The sequence below is a fragment of the Podarcis gaigeae genome (assembly GCF_964106915.1).
Source record: "Podarcis gaigeae genome assembly, chromosome: 6".
Classification (NCBI taxonomy): Eukaryota; Metazoa; Chordata; class Lepidosauria; order Squamata; family Lacertidae; genus Podarcis; species Podarcis gaigeae.
The window spans coordinates 79,773,035-79,799,345 of record NC_139682.1 but is presented as its reverse complement, the minus strand read 5'-3'; the positions used below and the strand labels follow the sequence as shown (position 1 = coordinate 79,799,345).

Below are 26,311 nucleotides of genomic sequence, written 5' to 3'. Positions count from 1 at the left end.
CTCTCTTGAATGGAAAATATTCCTGTTCATTTTAATATCAAAGGCAGCATTCCCCCCTCCCATTCCAATGCCATTTGTAGCTTGCATGAAATTACTGCGGCAACAAGAAGAGAAAAACAAAGGAACTGCAGACATGGGCAAAGGCTCATTCAAAGCTGAGCTTAGAAATCAGTCAAACAGAGCCAATGGCTTTTACAATGTTGAGGCTCAAAAACAGTCTTCCATGATGTTGCTGAAATGTATAGTGGGGGAGGGGGTAGTGTGTGTGTTTGAGCTATGTTTCTGGATGTCAAGCATTTTTTAAAAATCAGCTTAAAATATGTATGATGACCAGTTCACACTGGTCCTTATTTGTGTCTTGTAGTTTGGACTGATTCAATTTTATGGCTTTGTTCAGAGGGCAAAAGTATTGTTTTGCCATTTAATGCAAATTGAACCAACAGTGGTTGTTGGTCACTTTCTGGACATTCTTCTCACTCATAAAGTCCTAAGAACTCCATTCACTCCTGTGGGACCTAAATATGTAAACGCCTTATCAAAACCTTCCTTAGAATTCCCATTTAGAATAATTAAATTAAAACTATTTAACAGAATGAACTATAAAGCATATCTATTTTACAATCCTTTTGGGTTCTGATTACTCATCCCATCTTCTTTGATCAAAAACTCTTTCTCCAGACTGATTTAAGATAGTTAACAGCACAGTCCTAGCTTTGTCTACACAGAAGTAAGTCCTATACATCACCTGCAATAGAATATTAATTTTGCAGATTTAGTAAATCAGCCTCCAATTGGTCCCAGAATAATTATCATATAGTGGGGAACACAGGGTTGGAAGAGTACTGAAACAAAAGAGTTACTATAAGCCTTAATGTTGTGGCTATCTAAAGGGCTAAATCTCCTGTTGCTCTGCCACTCTTTATGGGTGCTGCCGCTGTTAGCATGTATACTAAACACCCATTAATCACATTTTTGTGCGCATTCAGGTTTCCGGCAAAGCAGCTATATCAAATTTCCTTAAATATTTAGAAAGGCTGGATCACAGATCTTCCTCATTCACCCACGGTATACCATAAGGGGAAAAAACAATACCTCTGATATTTAGCCACTGCTTCTTAGAAGGTTTGACCAATTATTACACTGTCATGAGGATCTATTATATACAGATGTAAAGGTAAAGGTAAAGGTACCCCTGCCCGTACGGGCCAGTCTTGCCAGACTCTGGGGTTGTGCGCCCATCTCACTCAAGAGGCCAGGGGCCAGCGCTGTCCGGAGACACTTCCGGGTCACGTGGCCAGCGTGACATCGCTGCTCTGGCGAGCCAGAGCCGCACACGGAAACGCCGTTTACCTTCCCGCTGGTAAGCGGTCCCTATTTATCTACTTGCACCCGGGGTGCTTTCGAACTGCTAGGTTGGCAGGCGCTGGGACTGAACGCCGGGAGCGCACCCCGCCACAGGGATTCGAACCGCCGACCTTTCGATCGGCAAGTCCTAGGCGCTGAGGCTTTAACCCACAGCGCCACCTGCGTCCCTTATATACAGATGATAAAGGTCCAAATCTGACATCATTACACCAAGCTTATTTTCCTCATTTCTTTTCATTTTCTGGGATGTGAGCCCATTTCATAAGGCTTTTGTTCTCTTTGTCTAGTCCGCTCCTAAGCATGAGCATCAGTGCACCAACTTTCTGAGCAGTAGAGGACCACTCTGTCCTAAGTAAGATTCAATCTGTCCTAAGAATTGCCTGTTCCAAACTCCCAGCTAGTTTACTTTGCAGTATGCTCAAATCTCTTTATGATGTCATCGTGTATTGCGACTGAAAACATTTGGAAGAAGTTGAACAGTCCTTCCTCAACCTCGTCAGGGATGGTCCTAGCTATAGTTTTAGCTCCTTGTATTTCTTCCTTGGGTCATAGTAAGTTTGGTTTTGGTCTGGCTTCCCCTGCTGCTCCATGACCATATCCAGTTTCCTGAAGAGCCATAGGTCAGTGATAGAGCATCTGGTTTGCATGCAAAACTCCCCAGGTTCAGTGCTCCAGGTAGCACTGGGAACATCCTCCATCTGAAATTTTGACAGTAAGTGTAGAGTGACACTTGGAAGACAATGCAGTGGTACCTCGGGTTACATACGCTTCAGGTTACATACGATTCAGGTTACAGGCTCCACTAACCCATAAATAGTACCTCGGGTTAAGAACTTTGTTTCAGGATGAGAACAGAAATTGTACTCCGGCGGCACGGCAGCAGCGGGAGGCCCCACTAGCTAAAGTGGTGCTTCAGGTTAAGAGCAGTTTCAGGTTAAGAACGGACCTCCAGAACGAATTAAGTACTTAGCCCGAGGTACCACTGTACTGAGCTAGATGAACCAATGGTCTTAGAGAAGGCATTGGTATCTAGGACCAATAAATAGTACAGTGGTACCTCTGGTTGTGAATGGGATCCATTCCGGAGGCCCATTCGCAACCTGAAAAGAACGCAACCCGTGGGTCGCTGCTTCTGCGCATGCACATGACATCATTTTGTGCATCTGCGCATGCCATGCGCAAGCAGCGAAACCCGGAAGTAACCCTTTCCGGTACTTCCAGGTCACCGCGGGACATAACCTGAAAATGCGCAACCTGAAGCAAATGTAACATGAGGTATGACTGTACATTCTCTTCTCTCTTCCACCCTAAGGAGCTATACATGGGAGGTTTGGGGTTTTTTGCATTAGTGCCAACCAAGCTGGCAGTGATACACAGTACCTCACTGGGGCCTTCATCTCATCTTGACTCCAGCTACTTCCTCATTATGTGTTCTTTTATACCTTCTGTCATCTTTCAGTTTTAAAATATAATATGCTCTTAGTAAAATGTTGATGAATGGCTATACTGTTACATGGCATGGTAATGAAGGACGTATGTACAGTCGTACCTTGGTTCCCGAACGGCTTAGTTGCCGAACAAATCGGTTCCTGAGTGCCGCAAACCCAGAAGGAAGTGTTCCAGTTTGTGAATGTTTTTTGGAAGCCAAACTCCTGCAGCCAATCAGAAGCCGTGCCTTGGTTTTTGAATGGTTGCGGGAGTCAAACGGACTCTCGGAATGAATTAAGTTCGAGAACCAAGATAACACTGTATTGTAAAAGGTGTAGGAGTACAGTAAGGAGTTACCCTAATTGCTTCATTTGACAGCTGAAATATAGCGCTTTAGTCTTTCGTTTTATTGCCATCTTGTGGCCAGGAGGGGAAATGATAGTCAAAGCCATTTATCTGTATTCAATGAATACAAACTGGTATAGTCAGAAGCTATTTAGTAGTCTGACCAGAATCGTAAAGTATTTTACTCAGTCTTTGAAAAAGAACATAAACCATGAACAGTAATTTAAATTGTACCATCTTTGCCATGTTTGAAAAATATCTTGGATTTTAATGTTCTTACTTGCAGGGCAAAAACCATAGCAACATATTAATTTTACAGATACCACTGGATCTAGTTCCTCTAGAATGGGACCCCCTGCAGTGGTTTCTTCCTTCAGTCCTGTCTGGGGCCTCCCAATTATGACAGACTTTGCATTTCAACCTTCCATTTCTTCCTCAAAACTGGTACCATTATCCTTGCTTACTATTCCCTGCTTCTATCACTTATTGTTGTAGTCCAGTCAGTCTGTCAGGCTATGGCTTTGACATTCATATGAGGAACCTGCTAGCACATTAAGTTCATGGCATGCAAGAATACAAGCAAATTTCATGAAGCCACATTACTGCTATCTTCAAAGATGTGCCCAAGTAATTACATTTTGAACATTGGCTTGGGGAATTTTCTACATGTGTTTTTAGCAGTACTGTGTAGTGTTAAGCCTCTTGTGGTAGTTGTCATATCAAGCAGACAACATTGTTGTTTTGACCATGGATTCGCTTTTTAGTACAGAACAGATGCAACAATTGGGGGGGGGGGGAGAGACACTTAATATACTGTAACCATGTGCTCTTCCCTCAATTCTAGAAAGATGTATTTTCTTTATACTCTATCGACCAAATTCAACCACATAAAGCCTCACTAGTGCAATGCAACTTTCTGCCTCCTCCCTGCCATCAGCTCGGGTGTGTGTGTGTGTGTGTGTTTGTGTGTGTGTGTGTGTGTAGAATCTCCAGAACAGCAGGTGGGGGGGGGGGGAGTGGAAAGGAGATCATATTGTCCAGCAAGTTGAAGTTCTTGTGCTGATAGAACAGTTTAAAGGGCACGATGTTCAATTCATCTCTATGTTTTTTACTTCTAATTAAGCTTCCATCTCTAATTTACAGAGCAATTATTTGGTGTTCATGGCAGAGCTCTTCTGGTGGTTTGAAGTAGTGAAGCCATCATTCGTTCAGCCTCGAGTTGTAGTTCATCCTCAAGGTAACCTTTCTTCTTAGTTGCTTCACATTGTGCTAAATTATGTGCGCTCCATGGATGTCAGGTTAAAATAGTACATAACCCCCTGGCCAGCAACTAGTTTTAAAATAGGGGTCATATTTACAGTTGGTGAGGATGGGAAGTCACATTAGCTACATCTGCCCAGACACAGGCAAATGTCTTTTCAAACCCCCTTTCCACAAGTGCAAATAGCAGCAGGAGCTTGGGCAGGGTTTGAGGAGAGGGACCGTAGTTCAGTGGTAATGCCACACAGGTGCTTTCCATGCAGAAGGTCCCAGCTTCAATCCCTGGCATTGCTAGCTTTAAAAAAATTAGGTAGCAGGTGATTTGAAATTGTGCCCAGGAGCATATTGGTAACCCATGCAAATGTTCTAATATGTTCACACAGCTGCATTCTCATGAGCACCCTTGCTGCTGCATTCTAAACCAATTGAAGCTTTGCCTGTGTCTTGGTTCTTACATGAATTTACTCTAAAGTTGTGTCAAACTGGTTGCTTTAAATTTTTGTGGCTAAGAAATTTAGTTATTTATATGGATGTGTATGGTGTTAGCTTGCTTGTTCTTCTGATGTTACGGATCCCAGCTTGGCTGTTGTTCTTTTGTTGACTTTTACTTCTATAGCTATAATATATAAAATGTCAATCTTTGTTTTAGCTGATGTTGCAAAAGAAGCATCCTCTGTTCCTGCTGCCAATGCCAATAGAAGAAACTATCCAGAAGTTTCACACGATTCTGACCTGATAGCCAGGTATAATTCCCAACCTCCTTTTTGTAGGTATTTATATGGCTAGTTTTAACTAAAAAACAAAAACAACAGTGCTCAACAGTGCTTCTTTTTTGGCTTGGCTCTTTTTATTTATTATTGTTAACCTAACCACAAGCTTTAATACCAACCATAGCGAGGCTATTTTCAAACCACCACTACAACAAGCTCTTTCTTCCAAGTGTCAGGACACAAAGTCCTCATTTTGTCACTGAGACAGCTTATAAACTTGCTAGTAGAATTAATAGAGCCTTGTAGGGCCCAAATATCTTGTTTGTTAAGGATCTGGTGTTCTATTCAGCAGGAAGTCAATTAGCCTTTATAAATGTTCGGTTGGTGGTGTCCATAAGATTCGTCTGTGATACAAGGAGCAATGCACAAACAGCTGTGCCTCCATGGGGGGCGGGTTTCAGTTTTTCTTCCAGCAGCCTTTCACACCTGTGAAAAAGTAATGTGGCATTGTGAGAAACTGAGGGAGAATTTCACTTTACTCCATGGCTTCTCTTCTCCAAGTGAGCTATAAACACTGTAACACTACTAGCACCGAATATATTATTTGCAACATGCAGTTCATAGATGGAATTAAAATTTCTAAAAATGCCATAGTATCGCAGTTATGTGATGTTTTAAGAAATTCTGTAATGAAGATAATAGTTCCCCTCAGATGCCACAGATAACTCAGGTGTTGTAGGAAATTTATATTTAGCTCTTTGACTGAATTGAGACAGAAGTACAGATTATTGTGCCAATACAAGTATTTCTGAATACCTTTTCATATGATAACAGATTCAGTTAAAATTTGACCTTTCAAATCTAGAAATATATTTTAATTGCACTAAATTCGTGCTTTCAGGCCTAGTTTAAAGCATGATATTGTCTCCTGAAATGTTCAGGGCTGCAAGATTTTAAATTAGAAGAAGTTAACCATGGTGTTCTGTTTTTGGTTGTTTGCAGTGTGGAATGCCCAGCTTTCCCACCATCTCATCAGATTCCAGCTGCTAGCCATGCTCACCAGCAGCCTTATACACCTGCTCCAGGTAATAGCAAAAAGCTGAGAGATTCTGCTTTCGCCCTGTTCAGATTTGTTTTATCCAAATGTTCCCTTCCTTTGTTGGTCTTCTGCCAGAAGAAGGGAACCTTTTTTCCAACCATTATCTTTAAGTGTTAAACTACAGAGTGCTACATATGAGTGCCGAGAATTATTAGACTATTGGAATTACAAGGGGAAGGGTTGCAGCACAGTGGTAGACCAGCTGCTTTGCTTGTACAAAATCCCATGTTGAATTCCCAGGATCTCCAAGTAGGGCTGGGAATCAGGTGTGTGATATCATGCACTGACTGGATGCAGAAGAGTGGTGGGAGGCACCAGCTGGGGGAACCCCCAAGAAAGTCCTCAGGGGAAGAAGGCTCAGAGCCAGGGGGCTGGTGGTAGGATGGTGATGAGTGGTCAGAGGGAGCAGACTGGGAAAAGAGAGGCTGAAGAGGCAACAGGGCTTAGTGAACAGGAAGAGGATGTGACAGACAGCAGTCCAGAACCAGAGGCTGGAGAGGAGTGGGGCCAGGAGACAGGGAGGAGGCAGGCTGCTGAAGAAGACAGGGAGTCTTCCCCTCCTGCTGTGACCAGCTCCCCTCCCCACTGGTCTCCCAGAACACACATAGAAATGAAAAGAGCAGAGGAGAGTTTGGTTGCGCACATTCCCTGGAGTGGCCAGGGAAGTGTGCAGGCTGGCAGACAGACATCTAGCTGCTGCAAGCCTGGGTGGAAAGGCATGATTCCCCTGCTGGGAATGTCACCTGTATGAAATCCTGGAGAGCTGCTGTTAGTCAGTGTCGTAGACAGAGTTGACCTTGTTGGACTAATGGTCTGGATCTGGGTCAATATAAGGCAGATTCCTATGTTAGATCTATCCTGGAAAGCTTTATTTATGCAATATGCATTTTCATTTTCTGGCCCACCTCATCCTTGCAGCAGCCCAGAGAGGTAGCTTATGATGAAGGTAGTAACTGATGCTATGTTGCCTAGGGAGTTTTATGGCTCAGTGGATATTTGAATCTGGATCTCTCATCATAGTCTGATACTCTATTCCCTTGCTATCCATTATTAACACAAAAAAGTGGAGCAAGAGAAGTAGGAACAAGCGAATCACACTTTTCAAGTTAAATTGAATCATTTTGTATATTTTTAAAGTACAAGGCATAGGCAAGCAATAATATAGACTAATGTGGGAATATTCTGTAGAACTAATTTTTTGTGATTCCCATCTCTGTGTATCTCTTTTTTCCCCACGGTAAAGCATATTTTTAAATAGGGGAGGAGTATTAATGGCATAAACACAATTCATGTTATTTATTGTTGACAGAAGTACATTGAATGGTTGCATTTCCAACGTAACTGATGTCGGTGAATTTAAGTACTTTGGCTTAGGGTTTTACCTGGATAGTAATGTACAGAGCCATAGATGCACATTCTTTGATAATTTTCTGCAAAATGTTGAATGAGATGTAAATTAATTTATTTGGTCTGTCTGCTTTAAATCGAATCGAGAGCAGAAGCCACCTATTTGATTTGTTAACTGGAAGTTTTTTAACCCTCTTTTTAAAAGTTTCAAAAGAATTCACCCTTATATGTTTTTTGTTTTGATTGTGGATAGGCGGCATTAGACGATCTACATCTATGTCTTATATGGATGGATACGTAGGGACATGGCCCAAAGAAAAGAGGTGAGTCATTGGTTAGTTGGTGCCATACTGCCATAATGTTTCATTTCCTATTGTTGTGTGATGCAAGGGGATTAATCCTTCAATTGAATAGCCTTGCTCTGAAAAACCGTTCATGGATTACACATGGGGAAGTACTCTGAAAAGCCACAGGACTCATATACACATACAAAGCAAGATCTAATATAGCATGAACGAGTGTGCCTTCTGCATTTATCTTTCCTCCTCACCCTGCAGAGGTTTGGGGGACCCTCCAGAACCAGTGTTGGGGTCCTGCTATGCAAGTGGATTTCCATTGCACAGGCAGGCAAGCGTTGTTGGATGTCGCCCAGAATCATTAAAGTGAAAAGCTCTATAAATGCAAATCCGTAGACATAGGCCCCACTTCTAAGATCCATAACCTCTCATTTGTGGAAGATGGTACAGAGTAAGGAGATACTGTGCATGTACGTGCTACATGTGAAAGCAATACGCTTGGCATCAGGAGTTGCTGGAAGGAGGCGTACAAGTCTCCATCCAACTATCTTAGGGCCTTCACTCTGCATTTGTGTAGGGTTTACTCCTTAGCCCTTTCATCTCCGAAATAATATCCCACAAGGCAGCAGAGGTTTAGGATCAGAGTTTTCCTTCTCCTAGATGTGCTACCTTCCCAGGTTGACGAGCCCCATCTGCCCCTCACTTCTTTCTACAGCATGTGCAGAAACCGCCTTCTTGATCCTTGGACCCACTATTGGTCTTGTCCGCTGAAACTGCCAGAACCTGTCTTTGAATGCAGGGAAAGTCCCTAACTCACTGAAGGTTTGAGACCCATTGGTTACCCTTCACCTGGTTTATCCAACCAGTCAAAGCTGTTCCCAGGGTGTGGCTGCTGTCCCATGCAGACAGCGTCTAGGAGCCACTGGCGAGAGTTGAGTGCAGGGTAGGGACCAAAGATGGACAAACTACCCTAGAAGGAACACGACATGTCCCCCAGCACATGCATTTTAGAAAGGGAAAATAGATGGAAGTTCTGCACCACTTAGGAGCCTCCTCTTGTAGCTCAAATTGTGTGGTGGGTCTTTCTTCCTGGCTTGCTTGTTTGCTTCTGTCAATTGTCAAGAGAGAATGGACATCCCTACTCCTTTTTGAGAAGGGTTTTCACTTTTATATTTACAAAAATGATATAATGGTCACAAGGACATTTTCAAGATATTCAGAACAAGAAATACATGTATGTAACAGAAGATTAAATAACTGTGTGGTAGATTTTTGTTGGGCCTGAGCCAAATGGATGTGAAGTCATTTTCTGCAGGAAAAAGCACCCTTTCGCTTGGCAGTCATTCAACAAACTGTAACAAAAAGAGGGTAAAAGTGTTTGCCCATTCAGAGTGAGGGCAATTGGTGATCTCATTGGCTGGGATCACCTATATGACCAGTCCAAGAAGAACAGCCCTCACTCTGTCTGTTTTGTTTGCCCTCAGTGACATCAGGTAGTCATATCTTGATTGGCTATGTAGTGCTGTAACGATATAATATCATATTCACTGCTTGATCCCTGGCTGGCTGGGATCACATAGTTCAAGCAGAAAGAAGCCCTAGCAAAGGGGCAACAGATGTGAGAAACAAGGGCTGCACAGAAGATCAAAAAGAGGCAAGGTAGGGATTTATTTATTTACTATATATATGGAGGGCCCCAAACTTTGAAATGAGCAAACATTTGGTGCAGACCATATCTTTATGCTCAGTGGATGTAGGACTAGATAATGCTAATAGAAGAAGAAGAAGAGTTTGGATTTGATATCCCGCCTTTCACTCCCCTTCAGGAGTCACAAAGCGGCTCACATTCTCCTTTCCCTTCCTCCCCCACAACAAACACTCTGTGAGGTGAGTGAGGCTGAGAGACTTCAAAGAAGTGTGACTGGCCCAAGGTCACCCAGCAGCTGCATGTGGAGGAGCGGAGACTCGAACCTGGTTCCTCAGATTACAAGACTACCGCTCTTAAGCACTACACCACACTGGCTCCTTGTATTGCATTTTACTGCTAGAGTTTGAAGCCAGCATTAATGCTATAAAATAAAATATATTGTTTTTTCAATATAAAAATCCTGGAATATTTCCAACCTTTTAAATGGAGGGTTGCTTTAATGGCATTCTCATTTTTAATTCCCTTTCTAGATCTTCAGCACATGGTGTTTCATTTGACATTTCTTTTGATAAAGAGGACAGCATCCGTGAGACTCCAAACAGAGGAATGACTAGATCTCTCAGCAACGAAGGCATTGCGCAAAATACTAGCCGTATGCCCAGACTTGTTAGAAAGAACCTGTCCTTCAAGCCTGTGAATGGCGAAGAGGAAAGTGAAGATATTGAAGAAGAAAAGGATACAGAATTTTGCAGCGATTTAGAGGCCGACAGCAATCAAAGGAATGCGAACCAGATTAACCCATACAGCCTGCCCAATGGAGCACTGCAAAACAGGTTGGTTACCGATGAATTTGGCAATCGGATTGAGACACCAAGCATTGAGCAGGCTTTGCAGATTATCCATGATAGTGAGAAATCTCCCAGTGTTACTCAACCAGAGCAAATTACAAATGGGTTTTTCCTTCACAACAAGGAGATGAGCATCCTGAATTCAAATATTAAACCCAACCAGAGTAATCCCGATATTACTGCAGATACAAAAGGTGCTCTCAGTCCCATGACTGACAATACAGAAGTAGATACTGGAATACATGTCCCTTCAGACATTCCAGAGACTATGGATGAGGATTCAACCTTGAGGGACTATACTGTAAGCCTGGATTCTGATATGGAAGAACCATCTCGATTCCTTCAAGAATTTGATAGCAGAGGCATCAACCATAAGGAACAATTGAGCCCTTGTCCAAGCTCAGTAAGTGCCAAATCACAAGCAGGCAGTAGCGCGTCCTCAAGTTCAGGTGTTAAAATGACCAGCTTTGCAGAGCAGAAATTTAAGAAGCTGAATCATACAGACAGCAGAAGTAGTGGCAGCAGTTCTCAGAAAACTACACCAGAAGGTTCTGAGCTGAACATTCCTCACATGGTTTCTTGGGCTCAAATACCTGAGGAGTCTCCTCTCCCTCAGGCAAGAGATACCACACAGTTACTGGCCTCTGAAATGGTGCAACTGAAAATGAAGCTGGAAGAGAAGAGGCGAGCGATTGAAGCCCAGAAGAAGAAGGTTGAGGCTGCTTTCACGAAGCAGAGACAAAAAATGGGAAGGACGGCGTTCCTTAACATTGTGAAAAAGAAAGGTGACGGGATTTCACCACTTAGAGAAGAGGCGGCTGGAGCAGAGGATGAGAAGGGGTTCACGGACAGCAGTAGGCCAAAAGAAAAAGATGCCCCAAAGCCATGTGAGCAACTAAACAAGGCCACAGAGGCAATTAAAGCAAGCACTGAAAATCCTCACGTGAAATGGCTGAAGTCCCCCAACACACCGGTTGATATAGAAAAGCAATGCAATTTGGTGAGCCCCTCGGAAGAAAACTTAAATGACAGTGACCTTCTGGAATATACAAAATCTATTGAGAAGCTCAATTCTTCTCTTCATTTCCTGCAGCAAGAAATGCAACGCCTCTCACTTCAGCAAGAGATGCTAATGCAGATGAGGGAGCAACAGGCTTGGGTTATTTCACCACCTCAGCCTTCTCCTCAGAAGCAGATTCAGGAGCTGAAGCCTTCATTAAGGTTTGCGGGCTCACCCTTCCCTGTTGCCCCATTTTCCGTGGAATCTCCCCGATCTTCCCACCAGTCCCCACAGTCATCCTCTAGGAAGAATTCCACTCTCCCCAGTAAAATGCAAAGGACTCCTAGGCCAAATGAACTGAAATTAGCACCTTTGAATCGCACTTTGACTGCACCGCGATCTGTGGACAGCCTTCCTCGTTTGAGAAGATTTTCTCCAAGTCAGGTATCAATTCAAACTAGATCTTTTGTTTGTTTTGGAGATGATGGTGAACGTAACCGCTTGAAGATCAAAAATACAACGGGAGAGGCTGACAAAGAAACAGCAGGTGAGAAAGAAGCAGAACAGGCAGAAAAGGAAAAGCCAGAGGAACAACCGGCCAGGCCTCTGGAATCTACAGTGTCTGAAGTACTTTCGCTTCCCATTACAGAAACTGTCTGCCTTACCCCAAATGAAGAGGTGCTGAACCCACCAGGATTTCCAGAACCTGCATCCAAAACTGCTAACCTCATAGAAGTTTCCCTCACAGATTTGAAGCCACCAGAAAAGTCAGACGAGTCTGTTGAGAAATCAGAGGGTGAGAGTGACAAGGAACAATTGGAAGATGACCAAAAAGTGTGCTGTGGATTCTTTTTCAAGGTAAGTGAACGAGGACATCACAAGCATGCATTTAGGATCTTTTTGCCTCTGGTGGTGGTGGGCAAAAGTCTATGGTGAGTGGGACCTGGGTGACTTGTGTTTGGTTAACTCTTCCCATGGATCATCCACCCCTCACAATCAGGCTCCAAACAGCTTGCTAAGCACCTGCTTGAGAAGCTGTTTTGAAGCACAGCTGCAACAGGCAGGAGCTGGGGAATGACTCACCTCTGTTGCCTTTCTCACCATCATGTATTGTTCAAAATAAAACACTGAGGCAGATAATAAATGATTTAAGCTCCTCTGCAAGTGGAGTTGTATTCACTTCTCCCTGCAGATGTATTGTAAATAAACCATATCATAGGTTACAGGATTGCGGTTGAGTGTAATACAAACATGCTCTGTCCATAGAGGAATGTGACCCTTTATAGAGGAGTGGTTAATCTAGCACAGCTTCCAGTGGGGTATAATACTACAATTGAACAATCTAATTTTAATAAGTACTAGACCTTGCATGCTTGGGACACGGGTGGTGCTGTGGGTTAAACCGATCAGAAGGTTGGCGGTTCGAATCTCCGTAACGAGGTGAGCTCCCGTTGCTTGGTCCCTGCTTCTGCCAACCTAGCAGTTGGAAAGCACGTCAGAGTGCAAGTAGATAAATAGGTACCACTCCGGCGGGAAGGTAAACGGCGTTTCCGTGCACTGCTCTGGTTTGCCAGAAGCGGCTTAGTCATGCTGGCCACATGACCCAGAAGCTGTACGCTGGCTCCCCTGGCCAATAAAGCGAGATGAGCGCCACAACCCCGGAGTCGGTCACGACCGGACCTAATGGTCATGGGTCCCTTTACCTTTACCTTAGACATTGCATATTTTGATATAGTTGTCTCAGTAACTTTAGGCTAGGCATGGCGAACCTGTGCCGGTCCCTGTGTTTTTGGCCTCATCAACCCCAATCAGCATGACTGATGATCAGGGTGATGGGAGTTGTAGTTCAACAACATCTAGAAGCCCCAGGTGCCACACCCCTGCTTCAGACCAATCTTCAAATTTGTCTCTTGGATCGCAATCCGTTTTAGTTCAATGGCTGTACTGTGGATAAAGTCTTCTACCAATGTTGAGATAATGATTGACATTCCTTCCTAAATGTTGCTTCAAGGATGATCAAAAGGCTGAAAACGAAATGGCAGTGAAGCGGGCGGCATTGCTGGAGAAGCGATTGAGAAGGGAAAGAGAAACCTTACTTCGGAAGCAGCAACTGGAAGCAGAGTTGGAATATAAGAAAGAAGAAACAAAGTAAGATCAACTGTAGATGCTAGTCATTCTGAGAGTTAAATTTAGAAATCAGATGCCTAATTGCTATACCCTATCAGGGAACATTGTTGTCAAACTGTTTCCTATGCTAAGACCACTTAAAACTTTCTACTAACTGATTAAGATAGGTGCCACCAACCTTTTTAGGCCAGTGGGACACATTTTGAAATTTTAGAAAGCCAGTCACAAAATGGGTGCCCAGAGGTGTGGCATAACACAAAATGGCTGCCACATCTAAAAGAGCTGAAAGAGGCAGGGCCACACATTGGTGTGGCTGTGCCTCACCCCTTCAGTGAGCAAAAAAGGCACCCACATCAGCCACTGCAACAGTCACTCGCAAAGAGAAGCTATTTGCAGCTGTCCTGTGTTCAGAATGAATGAAACGCCGTGTGTCCGATCTTCAGTTAAATGTGAAAATGTGAACATTCTAAAATAAATTCCTTGCATAACTAAGGAATATTAAACTTTCAAAATAATTATTCTTTGAATATTACCAAGAAACCCAAATTTTGATATTTACGGGTACACAATACTAAAGTGTTAGGTGGTACTGAAGCACTAAGGGGCATTTCACTTAATATTTACCTTAATCTGGTTCAACTTCATCTTTAGGACTATGCCAATACTTGTGTGAATTGCTCCACATGAGCGTACAGTTAAAATATGTACACTAAAATTTGGAAACCAGGGTATGTTCTGGGAATGTAACAGGGATACTTGGCATTTGGGTAATTTATAATCAGAAAAATTGGTTTTCGTTTATGAGAAGGATGGCTTTGCTAATGGCGATGTTGAATTTCTAAGGAGGAAGTCTGAGGAAGAACGTCAGAAGAAGGAAGATGAAAGAGCACGTCGAGAGTTTATTAAGCAAGAATATATAAGGCGGAAGCAGCTGAAACTGATGGAAGATATGGACATTGTCATAAAGCCTCGCCTCCACATGTCCAAACAAAAGAAGCCACGTCCAAAATCCATTCATAGAGATCATATTGAGTCACCTAAAACTCCAATCAAAGGTCCTCCAGGTAATAAATATAAGGAGGAGTCTTGATGCTGCAATTCCAGCTTTGACATTTTGCCCAGAGATTGGGGGGAGAGGGGTTGTTAAATGCTACCAGACTGCTGGTTTTCATGATGCCTAGTTATCACATTAGAAAAGTTGCAAAGAATGATTGGTTCATCACTCCTTACATAGTTAAATTTTGAGTCAGCATGACCTGGATCAATACAACAACATTGCCTCTACTTTTAAAGTAGGTTTCCATACTTTTGATACAGAGCTCCATGGTGATGTTTATGTTTAGAACAACCTATAACCACACTATCATTTACCTTTACTATATAAAGACTTATGAGGATAAAATACGCATTAAATGTTTACAGATGTAGAGTTCATAGGGCCAGTAAAGAGAGAGAATATTTCTTAGAAAACTTAGCAACTTTTCTTTCCTGGTGGTGCATCTAATTCACAGACTCTGTTTTCTGTATCTGCATTCTTTTAAAGTTCCTTGCATTTACCTAGGCTCACACCTTCACTGTGTTGCTGTTCCCCCCATCTCCCCTCAGCATCTAGCCTTTCGTTGGCATCATTGAACACCGGAGACGACAGTGTGCAATCGGGCAAGAGAACGCCAAGGTAAATATTCAGTTCCAATTTACATTTGAAAGAAATGATCATATTTATGTGACTTGGCACATCAGTGTGAATTCAGTGAGGCAGTAGTTAATGCATAATTAAGAATAGTTCATGGCTCTTCAGAATAGACCAACTTTGAGTATGTTCCTATAGCCGTTTCCGTACACGGTCGCCACAAAACAGATCTACACATATTTAATTTCCAGGCTGCAGGGAATTGTTTAATTGCTTCTGCTGATATGTACATTTTTTATTAGATTGCTAAGTATGAGCCAAAACCTGTAGTAACACACATGGAATGGCATACACAAGACACATAAACACACACAGGATTTGTTGTTGTTTAGTCGTTTAGTCATGTCCGACTCTTCATGACCCCATGGACCAGCGCACGCCAGGCACTCCTGTCTTCCACTGCCTCCCGCAGTAGCTTCGAGAACACTGTCCAACCATCTCATCCTCTGTCGTCCCCTTCTCCTTGTGCCCTCAATCTTTCCCAACACCAGGGTCTTTTCCAGGGAGTCTTCTCTTCTCATGAGGTGGCCAAAGTATTGAAGCCTCAGCTTCAGGATCTGTCCTTCCAGTGAGCACTCAGGGCTGATTTCCTTAAGAATGGATAGGTTTGATCTTCTTGCAGTCCATGGGACTCTCAAAAGTCTCCTCCAGCACCATAATTCAAAAGCATCAATTCTTCGGCGATCAGCCTTCTTTATGGTCCAGCTCTCACTTCCATACATCACTACTGGGAAAACCATAGCTTTAACTATATGGACCTTTGTTGGCAAGGTGATGTCTCTGCTTTTTAAGATGCTGTCTAGGTTTGTCATTGCTTTTCTCCCAAGAAGCAGGCATCTTTTAATAATAATAATAATAATAATAATAATAATAATAATAATAATAATTTATTTATACCCCGCCCATCTGGCTGGGCCTCCCCAGCCACTCTGGGCGGCTTCCATAAAAACCAAAAATACAGTAAAATATCACACGTTAAAAACTTCCCTGAACAGGGCTGCCTTAAGATGTCTTCTGAATGTCAGGTAGTTGTTTATCGCTTTGACATCTGCTGGAAGGGCGTTCCACAGGGTGGGTGCCACTACCGAGAAGGCCCTCTGCCTGGTTCCCTGTAGCTTTGCTTCTCGCAATGAGGGAACTGCCAGAAGGCCCTCAGCGCTGGACCTCAGCGTCCGGGCAGAATGATGGGGGTGGAGACGCTCCTTCAGGTATACTGGACCGAGGCTGTTTAGGGCTTTAAAGGTCAGCACCAACACTTTGAATTGTGCTCGGAAACATACTGGGAGCCAATGTAGGTCTTTCAAGACCTGTGTTATATGGTCTAGGCGGCCGCTCCCAGTCACCAGTCTAGCTGCCGCATTCTGGATTAGTTGAAGTTTCCGAGTCACCTTCAAAGGTAGCCCCACATAGAGCACATTGCAGTAATCCAAGCGGGAGATAACCAGAGCATGCACCACTCTGGTGAGACAGTCCGCAGGCAGATAGGGTCTCAGCCTACGTACCAGATGGAGCTGGTAAACAGCTGCCCTGGACACAGATTTGACCTGTGCCTCCATGGACAGCTGTGAGTCCAAAATGACTCCCAGGCTGCGCACCTGGTCCTTCATGGGCACAGTTACCCCATTCAGGACCAGGGAATCCTCCACACCTGCCTGGCACTTCTAAAAATGTAATCATTCAGCTCTCCTTAATTTTAAGAAGCCACTGAAATATCTACAAGTGAATTAAATTCTCAAAGTTGTGTAGACTAATATGAAGTAGAGGGGATGCTTTCATATTCAGATTTTCTTATTTGTGATAGCTTTATAAGGGCAAAGGGGCTGGAAACACCCGCCAATTTTTCAGAATTTAGCCAGCTTTGCCTGATGGACAGTTGGCATTCTTCCCACTCATTCCTGAAGCTACTTGGATATTTGGAAGAACTTACATGCTGTTAAATCATTTGATTCCATATTTGTGTTTAACAGTGCTTTATCTTCAGGTCTTTCATTGTGAAATGCTACCTTTTTTTCATTGTGACATCATGCTTGGTAATAGATTGGCCAAATCTTCTTTCCTGTTTAAATGCAACTTTTAGGTCTGAATCTGTGGAAGGATTCGTATCTCCAAGTCGTTGTGGAAGTCGTAATGGAGAAAAGGATTGGGAAAATGCATCAACGACATCTTCTGTGGCTTCTGCTACAGAATATACAGGTTGGTATATTAAGAGTTGGTGCTGAATTATTTGCTACAAACAAGAACATGTAGATGCTTTGGGGTGGTGGTGGTGGTGGGGAAAGCCGGTAAGTAACAGAGAAAAAGTAAAAAAACAGCAAGCCAGTGTACCAGATTACAATCTTGCTTCACTTAGTATCAGGTGGTAGTTAAATACCCCAACCATAATAAAGATTGAGAAGCTGGAGTATTAAGAGTTTGGTTTGAAGGAAATTCTTTAGAAATTCCTTGCCCTGGCCACCTGTCAAATTTGGCCCATGGAGTGCAGCTATAAAGGTCTGGCCCCCAAAGCCAGAAAGGTTCCTCGCCTCTGCCTGCTCTAAACCATGTTCATTTATTCATTTATGTTTTTAAAAATCTCTCTCTCTCTCTAGGACCAAAGCTGTACAAAGAACCCAGTGCAAAATCCAACAAACATATAATCCAGAATGCCTTGGCTCATTGCTGCTTGGCTGGAAAAGTAAACGAAGGTCAGAAGAATAAAATATTAGAGGTAAGGCAAACCTGTAAAGGGGAAAAGGGGGGGGGGAGAGAAGAAACTGAAAATATGAAATTCAGGTTGTGGGTAGTTAGGAAGTGTTGGGGGGACAGTTTTCTTTACACTGCAAGTTCAGAGGGGAGTCTTTCTGTTTACCAAGACCCCGTAAAGATTAATGTAACTAACTCTACATCTGCATTAATGGTATTTCTGGTGCAGCCATAGCACTGAAACTCCTAACCTCCTTTTCATCCTCTGTTCTGGGTCCTCTGTTAAGCTAAGCTGCCTCCTTAATACAATATTCTTGCCAGAATAGGAATACATACATCGTGAAATTGTCTACTAACACTTCTCATTAGCTTGTTCTGATGCTAAAGATTTTTAAATAGTTATAACATTAGTTGAAATAAGAATATAACTTTCTGGTGCACCAGGAATGTAGTTTTTAAAATTACTCTTGGCAGCCTATATCGCTTGTTGACACATGCATCTATAACACTTGATTTCTCTATAATTTACTGTTGAACAGTTAATGGCAACTGAATGTGCAACTTCAGGTCCATGATATGAAAGTTGTATCTCTGTTGTTGGATTTGTGATGCCTTCATACATGTGTAAATAAGTCAAGCTCACAATGCTATTACATTTTCAATAACATGAAATAGTTTCTGTCATAAGTGTAGGAGCATTGAAAATACCCATAAACTGGATGTTATCCTGTGCACAATTTGAACCCTCTTTCCTCCCCTCCCCCTTTCAGGAAATGGAAAAATCAGATGCCAACAACTTCCTTATACTTTTCCGCGACTCAGGCTGCCAGTTCCGATCTTTGTACACGTACTGCCCTGAGACAGAAGAAATCAGTAAGTTGACTGGAATAGGCCCCAAGTCCATCAGTAAGAAGATGATTGAGGGGCTCTATAAGTACAACTCTGACAGGAAGCAGTTCAGCCACATACCTGCTAAAACGCTCTCTGCCAGTGTCGATGCTATTACCATCCACAGCCATTTGTGGCAGAGCAAGAGACCAGTAACACCGAAAAAACTCTTACCTACAAAGGCATAGTAACTCGGAGGGGGGTAGGGTACTTTGCCACGTTTGTGGCAAACTTGCACTTCGTATTTGCTGCCTATTAGAAAATAGGTTCTTATTTGCCAACAAGATTTCTTTGAACTCGGATCTGAAGAGAAAAGCTCTGTCATCATGCACAACTGGAATGTAAACACAGTATTGAAGACTTGCAGAAAACTGACACTTAAGTGATTATGCATTCGTGTGCTCATGAAAGACTGACTCAGAGTGGAGATGGGTATGTGCTCACAGTTTATAGGGTTCATTTCCTCTCGTTTTTAAAACACTGAATTATTGAATGTTTGCAAATCTGTAGTGACTGAAATTAAAGTATATATTAAATTCATTGCCTTATACTTTGGTGTGTTATGCTTGTTTTGGAATTTGCTTCTGCTCTTTATATCTTCACTGGAGAAATGTTCTGTCTTGAGTTGCCACACCGTTAAATTTTAAGTGGCCTGCCAGTAACAGAGGGCACAAACCTTTTTGCAATGAAATGAAGTTATCCGTTCTTTTTTTGACTTTCATTCATTTCAAAGGGTTTTGCACCAGGAAAGTTCCTTGGAGAGGATGTCCAGGATTAAATGTTGCTAGCATGTCTTAACCTCTGGCAAGGAAATGTGATGGCTGTCATTGCTTGTTCCACAAGGAAACTTATTTTATAAAGGTATTGTCATTATATTTAGAAATCCACCATTGCCCTGATCCAGGGAAGCATGACGGAAGATCTTTGCATGCACTATTGTGTTTTGCATTTTTCTTCTGAACAGGAAGTTCAGTCCAAACTGCTGTTTAACATTCTGAGATTTAGCAAAGGGGGTGATACGTGTCTGTGGCATGACAGGTGACCCAAATAAAATAGCACCACTAAACAAATGCAGACATCTACCATTGCTTCCTGAGATTACGGCCTGGATGGCTATTTCAAAATCCTAAGCAAAACAGTATTAATTGTCTTAAAAGTAGACACTTTGTATGAGTCCTTCTGAGAAACTTGAAGAAAATTATATTAAGTAAGCCTGCTCTATGAAAGCTATTCTGATGTGTCACCAGGTTGCCATCCAGTATATGGACCAAAGTAATTTTTCTTCCAAGACATCAATTTAATTTTGTTTAATATAAATTATGGTATTGATGTTGATACATGACAATCTTGAGTGTATTGAAACCAAGAATGGCTGAGAGCCACACACATACAGCAATGTTAACATTTACAAAATAATCACTGGGGCACCTTTTTTCAGTATTAACAAAGGGCTGCACATCTGATTCCTTTAGAGAAGTTATTTCTGTTTGGAGGTTTGCTTGTTGCTTTCTTTTTCTTTCTTATTGTCAAGATTCCTATACAGATATAGCAAGGCACTGTTTCAGCAGGTGGAAAAGCTCAAACTTGAAACCTACCCTTATTTTTGTGATTGCTTTTTTGACATTTGTACACCAGAGGACTTAGTTGGGGGGTGGGAGGGGATCTAGGTGGAACCTCATTCTCAGGAAAAGACTTGAATTATTGCTAAACCTGTTCCGTTTCAGTGTTGTGACAAGTGTTGGAACTTCAAGACAGTTTTGAACTAGCTGTCTAAAGTGTTTGTTACTTTTTATTATGCATCCTACAAAGGAAAACTTAAAATTCTGTACACTTCTCCCACTGAACTGCTTGACTCGGAGAGGTAGTACTTCACTACAGTCTGCTTCTGTTCTTTATATAGATGATGTATAGGAATGATAAGTCGTTAAATAATTTAGAGAACAGCCCTTTTTAAAATTATGAAAAGGCCTTAGGCATCAATGTGTCTGGGTTCTTTATCAGCATTTTCTCAGAAATGCAGTCAATATTTACTTTAACTTATGTTCTTATATTTATGTATATTTGTTAAAACTGTAAAAAAAAAACCAACACAAAACCCACCTGTTAAATAGGTATGTGGCTCTGATCTATTTGTGGTTAGCGGATTCCTACTGTTTGCATGTATATGAACCAGGATATCTAACCCATCTTCTATTTCAAGTGTAAACATACTGTGTATATATTATATATATTTTAAAAATAGGAGATAGAAGGTCTATGCATTCTACCAACGAGGCTTATCCTCCAACTAATGGCATAGGGAAAATATATTGCATACCCATGTAAGCATACATCTAAGTTAAAACTTGCCCAAGTTGGGGGTGAGCTGCTGGGACATATATGGGATAGACGATGGAGGAGATCACATGGAAGGATTTTTAACTAAACTATTCCTGCTAAAAGAAAAATATAATTTAATGATACATACCACTGACTGATTCATGCACACCTGTCTAAACAGGATTTCTTTTAAAATGTGGCAACATAGTGTCATTTTAAATTATTGAATGTATTATGAATTTTGTCTACCGTTCAGAAAAAAGATGTCTGTGCAATGTTGAAAGGTAGGATGTGAATAATACAATTAAAAAATTGAGACTTTGGGGATTAAAATGTTACTACATACTAGGAGAACTAAGGACAGGATTTTTTCTTTTTTTCTTTTTAAGCTTGCAAATTTTCTAATGACAGTATGTCTTCATTTGGGATCTTGTTTAAGAAAATAAAAGCCTTTCATGGAGAAGTCCGGTGTTCATCAGTGACATTATCAGTTACACACCGGTGCTTTCATTGAGGGAGCGGGGTGTTTTTATTGTTTATATGACAGAATTTGCCAACCATCCTAATTTCTAGGCCAGGTGTTCAAGCTCTGACAGTCATGGTAGCTACTGAAACCATTTTTGGCTGACTGTTGGTGGTGTTTTTTTTAAAGAAAAAATTCTTTGGCTGTTTAAAGCCAAATTCTGTTTATTTCTAATTTAAATGGGCACCGTCCGTTGAGAAATGTACAGTGTATCGTGTGCTTACTTGTCCACTTTTGTGGAGCATTGCTACCCTATTTTTTCAGAAGCTGTGCTGTAAGATATTGTCATAGTGCTACCTACCTAGTACAGTGTAGTCCTTCCCTTCCATTTAAATAAAAAGCATGGCACCAAAAACAATGTTGCGGTTTCATCTTTTGGTACGTGTTTTCAGTTTATCCTCTGAAGCCATTAAATGCATACATTTATGGTTGGCAAAAGGTTTTGCCGGCATGCAGTTTGTGAAGACATCTCTGATTTGAGCAATCAAATGGACACTTCTGGGAGTGGGCTGGTCCTGTTTGTTTGTGCTGGCACTGGCTTCTCTGTGTCATGGATGATGGAGGTGCCAGCTCAGTATCCAGCATACTCTCTGACACGTCCCCAGGCAGAGGCTGCTTACTGAGGAGGTGCCTGACCAGAGATGTCCGCTATCACAGGGGTAGCTCACCTCTCTGACAACCCACTTGAACCTTCCCCAGGATCCAGCTCCTGACTCGCTTGAGACCCCTCCTGCAGCAGAGGCATTCCTTGAGGTCCCAGTTTCACCTTCCTCAACCTGCTTGGGTCCTCCTATGGGTTATTTAGCTTCAACTCCCTGTTTTACTTAACCCCCCCCCCCAAATCCCCCTCATAATCGGCCCATCCCCTGTGTGACATCTCCATGGGGCTCATGACAGAAATCAACCCAGAAGGCAGCATTTTCACCTGTTGACTCGAAGGTTTTGTTAACTACAAGTGAACTACATCCATTTGACATACCCTGCTTTCATCACCGGCACAGGTCAACACTGAACCGGAAAATTATTATTGGCTTGTTCAAAGGACACACACCACAGGAGCACTGCGGAGGTGCTCAATAATTTCTTCCCATTTAGGCTGCATACACACTATACCTTTAAAGCACATCCTTTCCCACAAAAATTATGAACACTAGTTTACCCCTTTCAGAGTTACAGTTCCCAAAAACCCTTGATTGCCAGTGTGGTGTAGTGGTTAAGAGTGGTAGATTCGTAATCTGGGGAGCCGGGTTCACTTCCCCGCTCCTCCACATGCAGCTGCTGGGTGACCTTGGGCAAGTCACACTTCTCTGAAGTCTCTCAGCCTCACTCACCTCGCAGAGTGTTTGTTGTGGGGGAGAAAGGGAAAGGAGAATGTTAGCCACTTTGAGACTCCTTCGGGTAGTGATAAAATGGGATATCAAATCCAAACTCTTCTTCTTAACAAACTAGTGCCCAGAATTCTTTGAGGGAAAGAATTTGCTTTAAAGGTGTGGTAGGTATATAGCCTGTCTTCTATTAACTGGATAAGCAGACTACAGAGCTTGTTCATGCTTTTGATTCAACCAACTGATTAAACTGGGGGTGCAGGTGAGATGGGACTGTTCAGAAAACTCCTAAAAACTTGTACTTTCTCACAATGTTGCATGTGCCATTTTGGTAGTAGGGCCAGTCATGCTGAAAATGTGAAGCCCAAGTCACTGGCAAATTTTATCTCACAGAGCTAATTCACACATTTTTTTCTGGTATAAATTTGACCCATATGAGCTCCCACGTTATTTTCTTACCTTCACCAGAGACACACGTGAGATACTTGCACACGCTACCAAGCAGTGTGCTCTGTGCCTTGAAATTGTCATTTATCTCTTGCTGTAATGAAGCTCTAATTCTACCATTGTTTTTATGAGCACTTGTGTGCAAATTACGATACATCAGTTTATACAGCTTCTTATTAATTAATTAATTAAATCTCTGCACCGCCTTTCATCAAGATCACAGGGCTGTTTATAATATAAACACAATCCTTATAGCCCAATCCTAAACTGCATATTTACAGTAAATCCTACCAAGTCCAGAGCTTGTCCCACACGTTTTTGTGATCAGGCTGTCACCAAAGCATCATTTCCATGGCTAATTCTTCTCCTTTGTCAAACATGTTTTAACACTTACTCTGTTATGCAACATGTTTTGAGTTTCCCTGTCCGGGCGCTATAGGATTGGCTGGTGGGGAAGCTCACAATTTGATGTAGCGTCACAGAGTGAGAGTTCCTGACAAAAGTGCCAATCCTTTTCAGTATTGATGTTTTGAAATATGTTAATATACCTGCATACTCTCACCATACTCTTTTTGTAATTAGTCAAACTCAGCTCTTGTATCAAGTAGTATTTCATCACCCATGTCTTACTATATCAAAGAGCTTTCCATCTAAGATAGCAAGTCCTGGCAAGTGCCTCTTGATTGTAAACACATTTATTAAGGTGCTTGGGTGTGCAGAATTGTCACCTTAAATCAATATTGCTTATTGTTTTGACAAGCCTAGAAACCGGTAGTACAAGAATTTGGATCAGCTCCAGAAGTGTTGAGTAAGTACCACGAAACTATTTGTAAACTATTTGTGTGGATTTGTGAACAATGTTCAGTGAGTGCTATGTTATCCAGGAGAGCATTTCTTTTGATGGGACAAGCTGTGAGGCTGAAACAAAAGAAAACACACAAAGCAAATAAAGTGATGTTGGCCCATAATCCATCAAGCAATACATTTATTAGGACCAACCAAAATGTCACAAAAGCTTTCAATTTCTCTAGAGCTCTTCATCAGACTGGGATATTATATATATAACAGTTTCCTTCACTGCACCCTCCACTGTTGCTTTGTTCTTATATTATCTATGAAAACAAAATATAGGGGTGTTGTTTTTTTAATGCTCTAAATATTAAGTATTTCCCACCCAGTGCCTCCAAGCAAAGAGTAGATAAACAAGGTACTTTGTTAACACAGTGTAGAGATTTAATAACTCGTACAGATTTAAGGCAATTCATTAATAACAGAACCATCCATTTTGGTGAGCAGATAGGAAGGAAAGACTTTGGATGCAGTAATGGTTTTTACTTACCAGTATTTGTTTATTCAGTCACTACATTTATGGCAAAAAGGATTTTCTGTAGCAGTGGAAAATGTGAGAAAAGACAAGGACAGACTGGAATCAAGAAAGCTCTCAGATGGTAATTACATGCACTGGCAACAAGCCAGCAGCTTTCACTGCAAAAATAGAGGAAAATGCTACTGTGATGTCAAGACTGTGGTACAGGCCCCAGCACTGGCAAACAACCCACGTCTGAGCTTGACCCAGTCAGAAGAAAGGAGAGCAGGACAAACAGAGAAGCTGAAAGGCAAAATACGATTTCTTACCAAAACCACATCAATCAGAATTTTACCCTTCTAATGCAAATAAGGGGGGGGGGGATATATAAATCACACAGAAGGAGGAGATTTCTGTGCAGCATGCAACAAAAAGCCACCTGGCACCAGTTGGACCTTGAGTTATCCCTAGCTTCAGAAATGGGACCGATTAAGAATTAACATACCCCATGCCACCAAGCATAATTTGGGTATAATAAGGGCATTAATCATGAAGAGGTTTGGGAAATGACAATTTGTGAATTAATAACGGCCAAAATGGTGACCTGTCAAGTAATGGCTACCTCTCCCTGTAGTGTAATTGGGGTCTAAGACTCAATGCACACATTACTGCAGTGTTGACAGGGCCGACCCACCCAGGAGGCAAGGCAAGGCGACTGCCTCAGGTGACAGGATCCACAGGGGCAGCAGATCTGACCTCCAAGGAATGCCACTGGCACTGCTGCTACTTCCTTGGCAGCTCGTCACCCCTCCAGCGACCTCTTGGTGCATATTAGGCACTGCTAGTCTCTTCCCCAGACCTTATTCCCAATGTAATGTTATTGTTAAATCCATTTGTCCTTTTTTCCCTTTAATTTTTTAATTAAATTTTCACAATTACAACAAAAGCAACCTGACAAAAAGGAGAAACAGCAGAAAAACATTCAAAAACCCCCTAAACCACAATAAAAAACATAATCCTTATCCCATATCCCTTAAAACCCACATTTTATTTACATTGTAAATTGACTTTCTCAAATCCCTCTTCTGAATTTCCTTGTATCTGCATTTAACAGCTTTCCAATATCATTCTTCCACAAAAATATTTCCAACTCCTATCTAATTTATTCACTTTTCTTACTGTTCTAAATCCCAATTATTTAATTTAATCCTAATTTAATCCTAGACCTGTTTAGTACTTTCAAGTTATTTCTAATTTTTTATATTACAATATTTATTCAAATATTCCTTAAATTTCTTCCAATCTTCTTGATATTCCTCTTCTTTCTGGTGGCAGATTCTTCCAGTCAGGTCAGCTAGATCCAGGAAATCCAACATCTTCATCTGCCATTCTTCCACCATTGGAATTTCTTGAGACTTCCAATTTTTTGCTAACAGCAGTCTTGCTGCTGTGGTGGCATACAAAAATAGTTTAACATCTTTTTGGGGCAATTTCATTCCTATTATTCCAAGTAGAAAGGCCTCTGGTTTCTTAATAAATGTATTTTTCAACTTTTTTTTCCAATTCATTATATATTTTCCCCCAGAAGTCTTTCACCTTGGGACATGACCACCACATATGAAAGAACGTACCTTCTTTCTCTCTACATTTCCAACATA

At 41.9% G+C, this 26,311-nt stretch overlaps 1 protein-coding gene across 3 annotated transcripts in view; it reads left to right on the top strand.

Annotated features, from left to right (window-relative positions):
• CAMSAP2 (calmodulin regulated spectrin associated protein family member 2) overlaps positions 1 to 21,933 on the top strand; it is a 184,858-nt gene extending 162,925 nt beyond the window's left edge. For all 3 annotated transcript variants that reach the window (XM_083745307.1, XM_083745305.1, XM_083745306.1), the window contains 11 exons: positions 4,282 to 4,375; positions 5,048 to 5,141; positions 6,111 to 6,193; positions 7,808 to 7,877; positions 10,029 to 12,204; positions 13,358 to 13,494; positions 14,317 to 14,537; positions 15,079 to 15,148; positions 17,241 to 17,356; positions 17,752 to 17,870; positions 18,616 to 21,933. In XM_083745307.1, coding sequence (XP_083601433.1) covers positions 4,282 to 4,375; positions 5,048 to 5,141; positions 6,111 to 6,193; positions 7,808 to 7,877; positions 10,029 to 12,204; positions 13,358 to 13,494; positions 14,317 to 14,537; positions 15,079 to 15,148; positions 17,241 to 17,356; positions 17,752 to 17,870; positions 18,616 to 18,921 — 3,486 coding nt within the window. In that variant the 3' untranslated portion in view covers positions 18,922 to 21,933. The remainder of the gene's footprint in view (positions 1 to 4,281; positions 4,376 to 5,047; positions 5,142 to 6,110; positions 6,194 to 7,807; positions 7,878 to 10,028; positions 12,205 to 13,357; positions 13,495 to 14,316; positions 14,538 to 15,078; positions 15,149 to 17,240; positions 17,357 to 17,751; positions 17,871 to 18,615) is intronic.
• Positions 21,934 to 26,311: the final 4,378 nt, after the last annotated feature.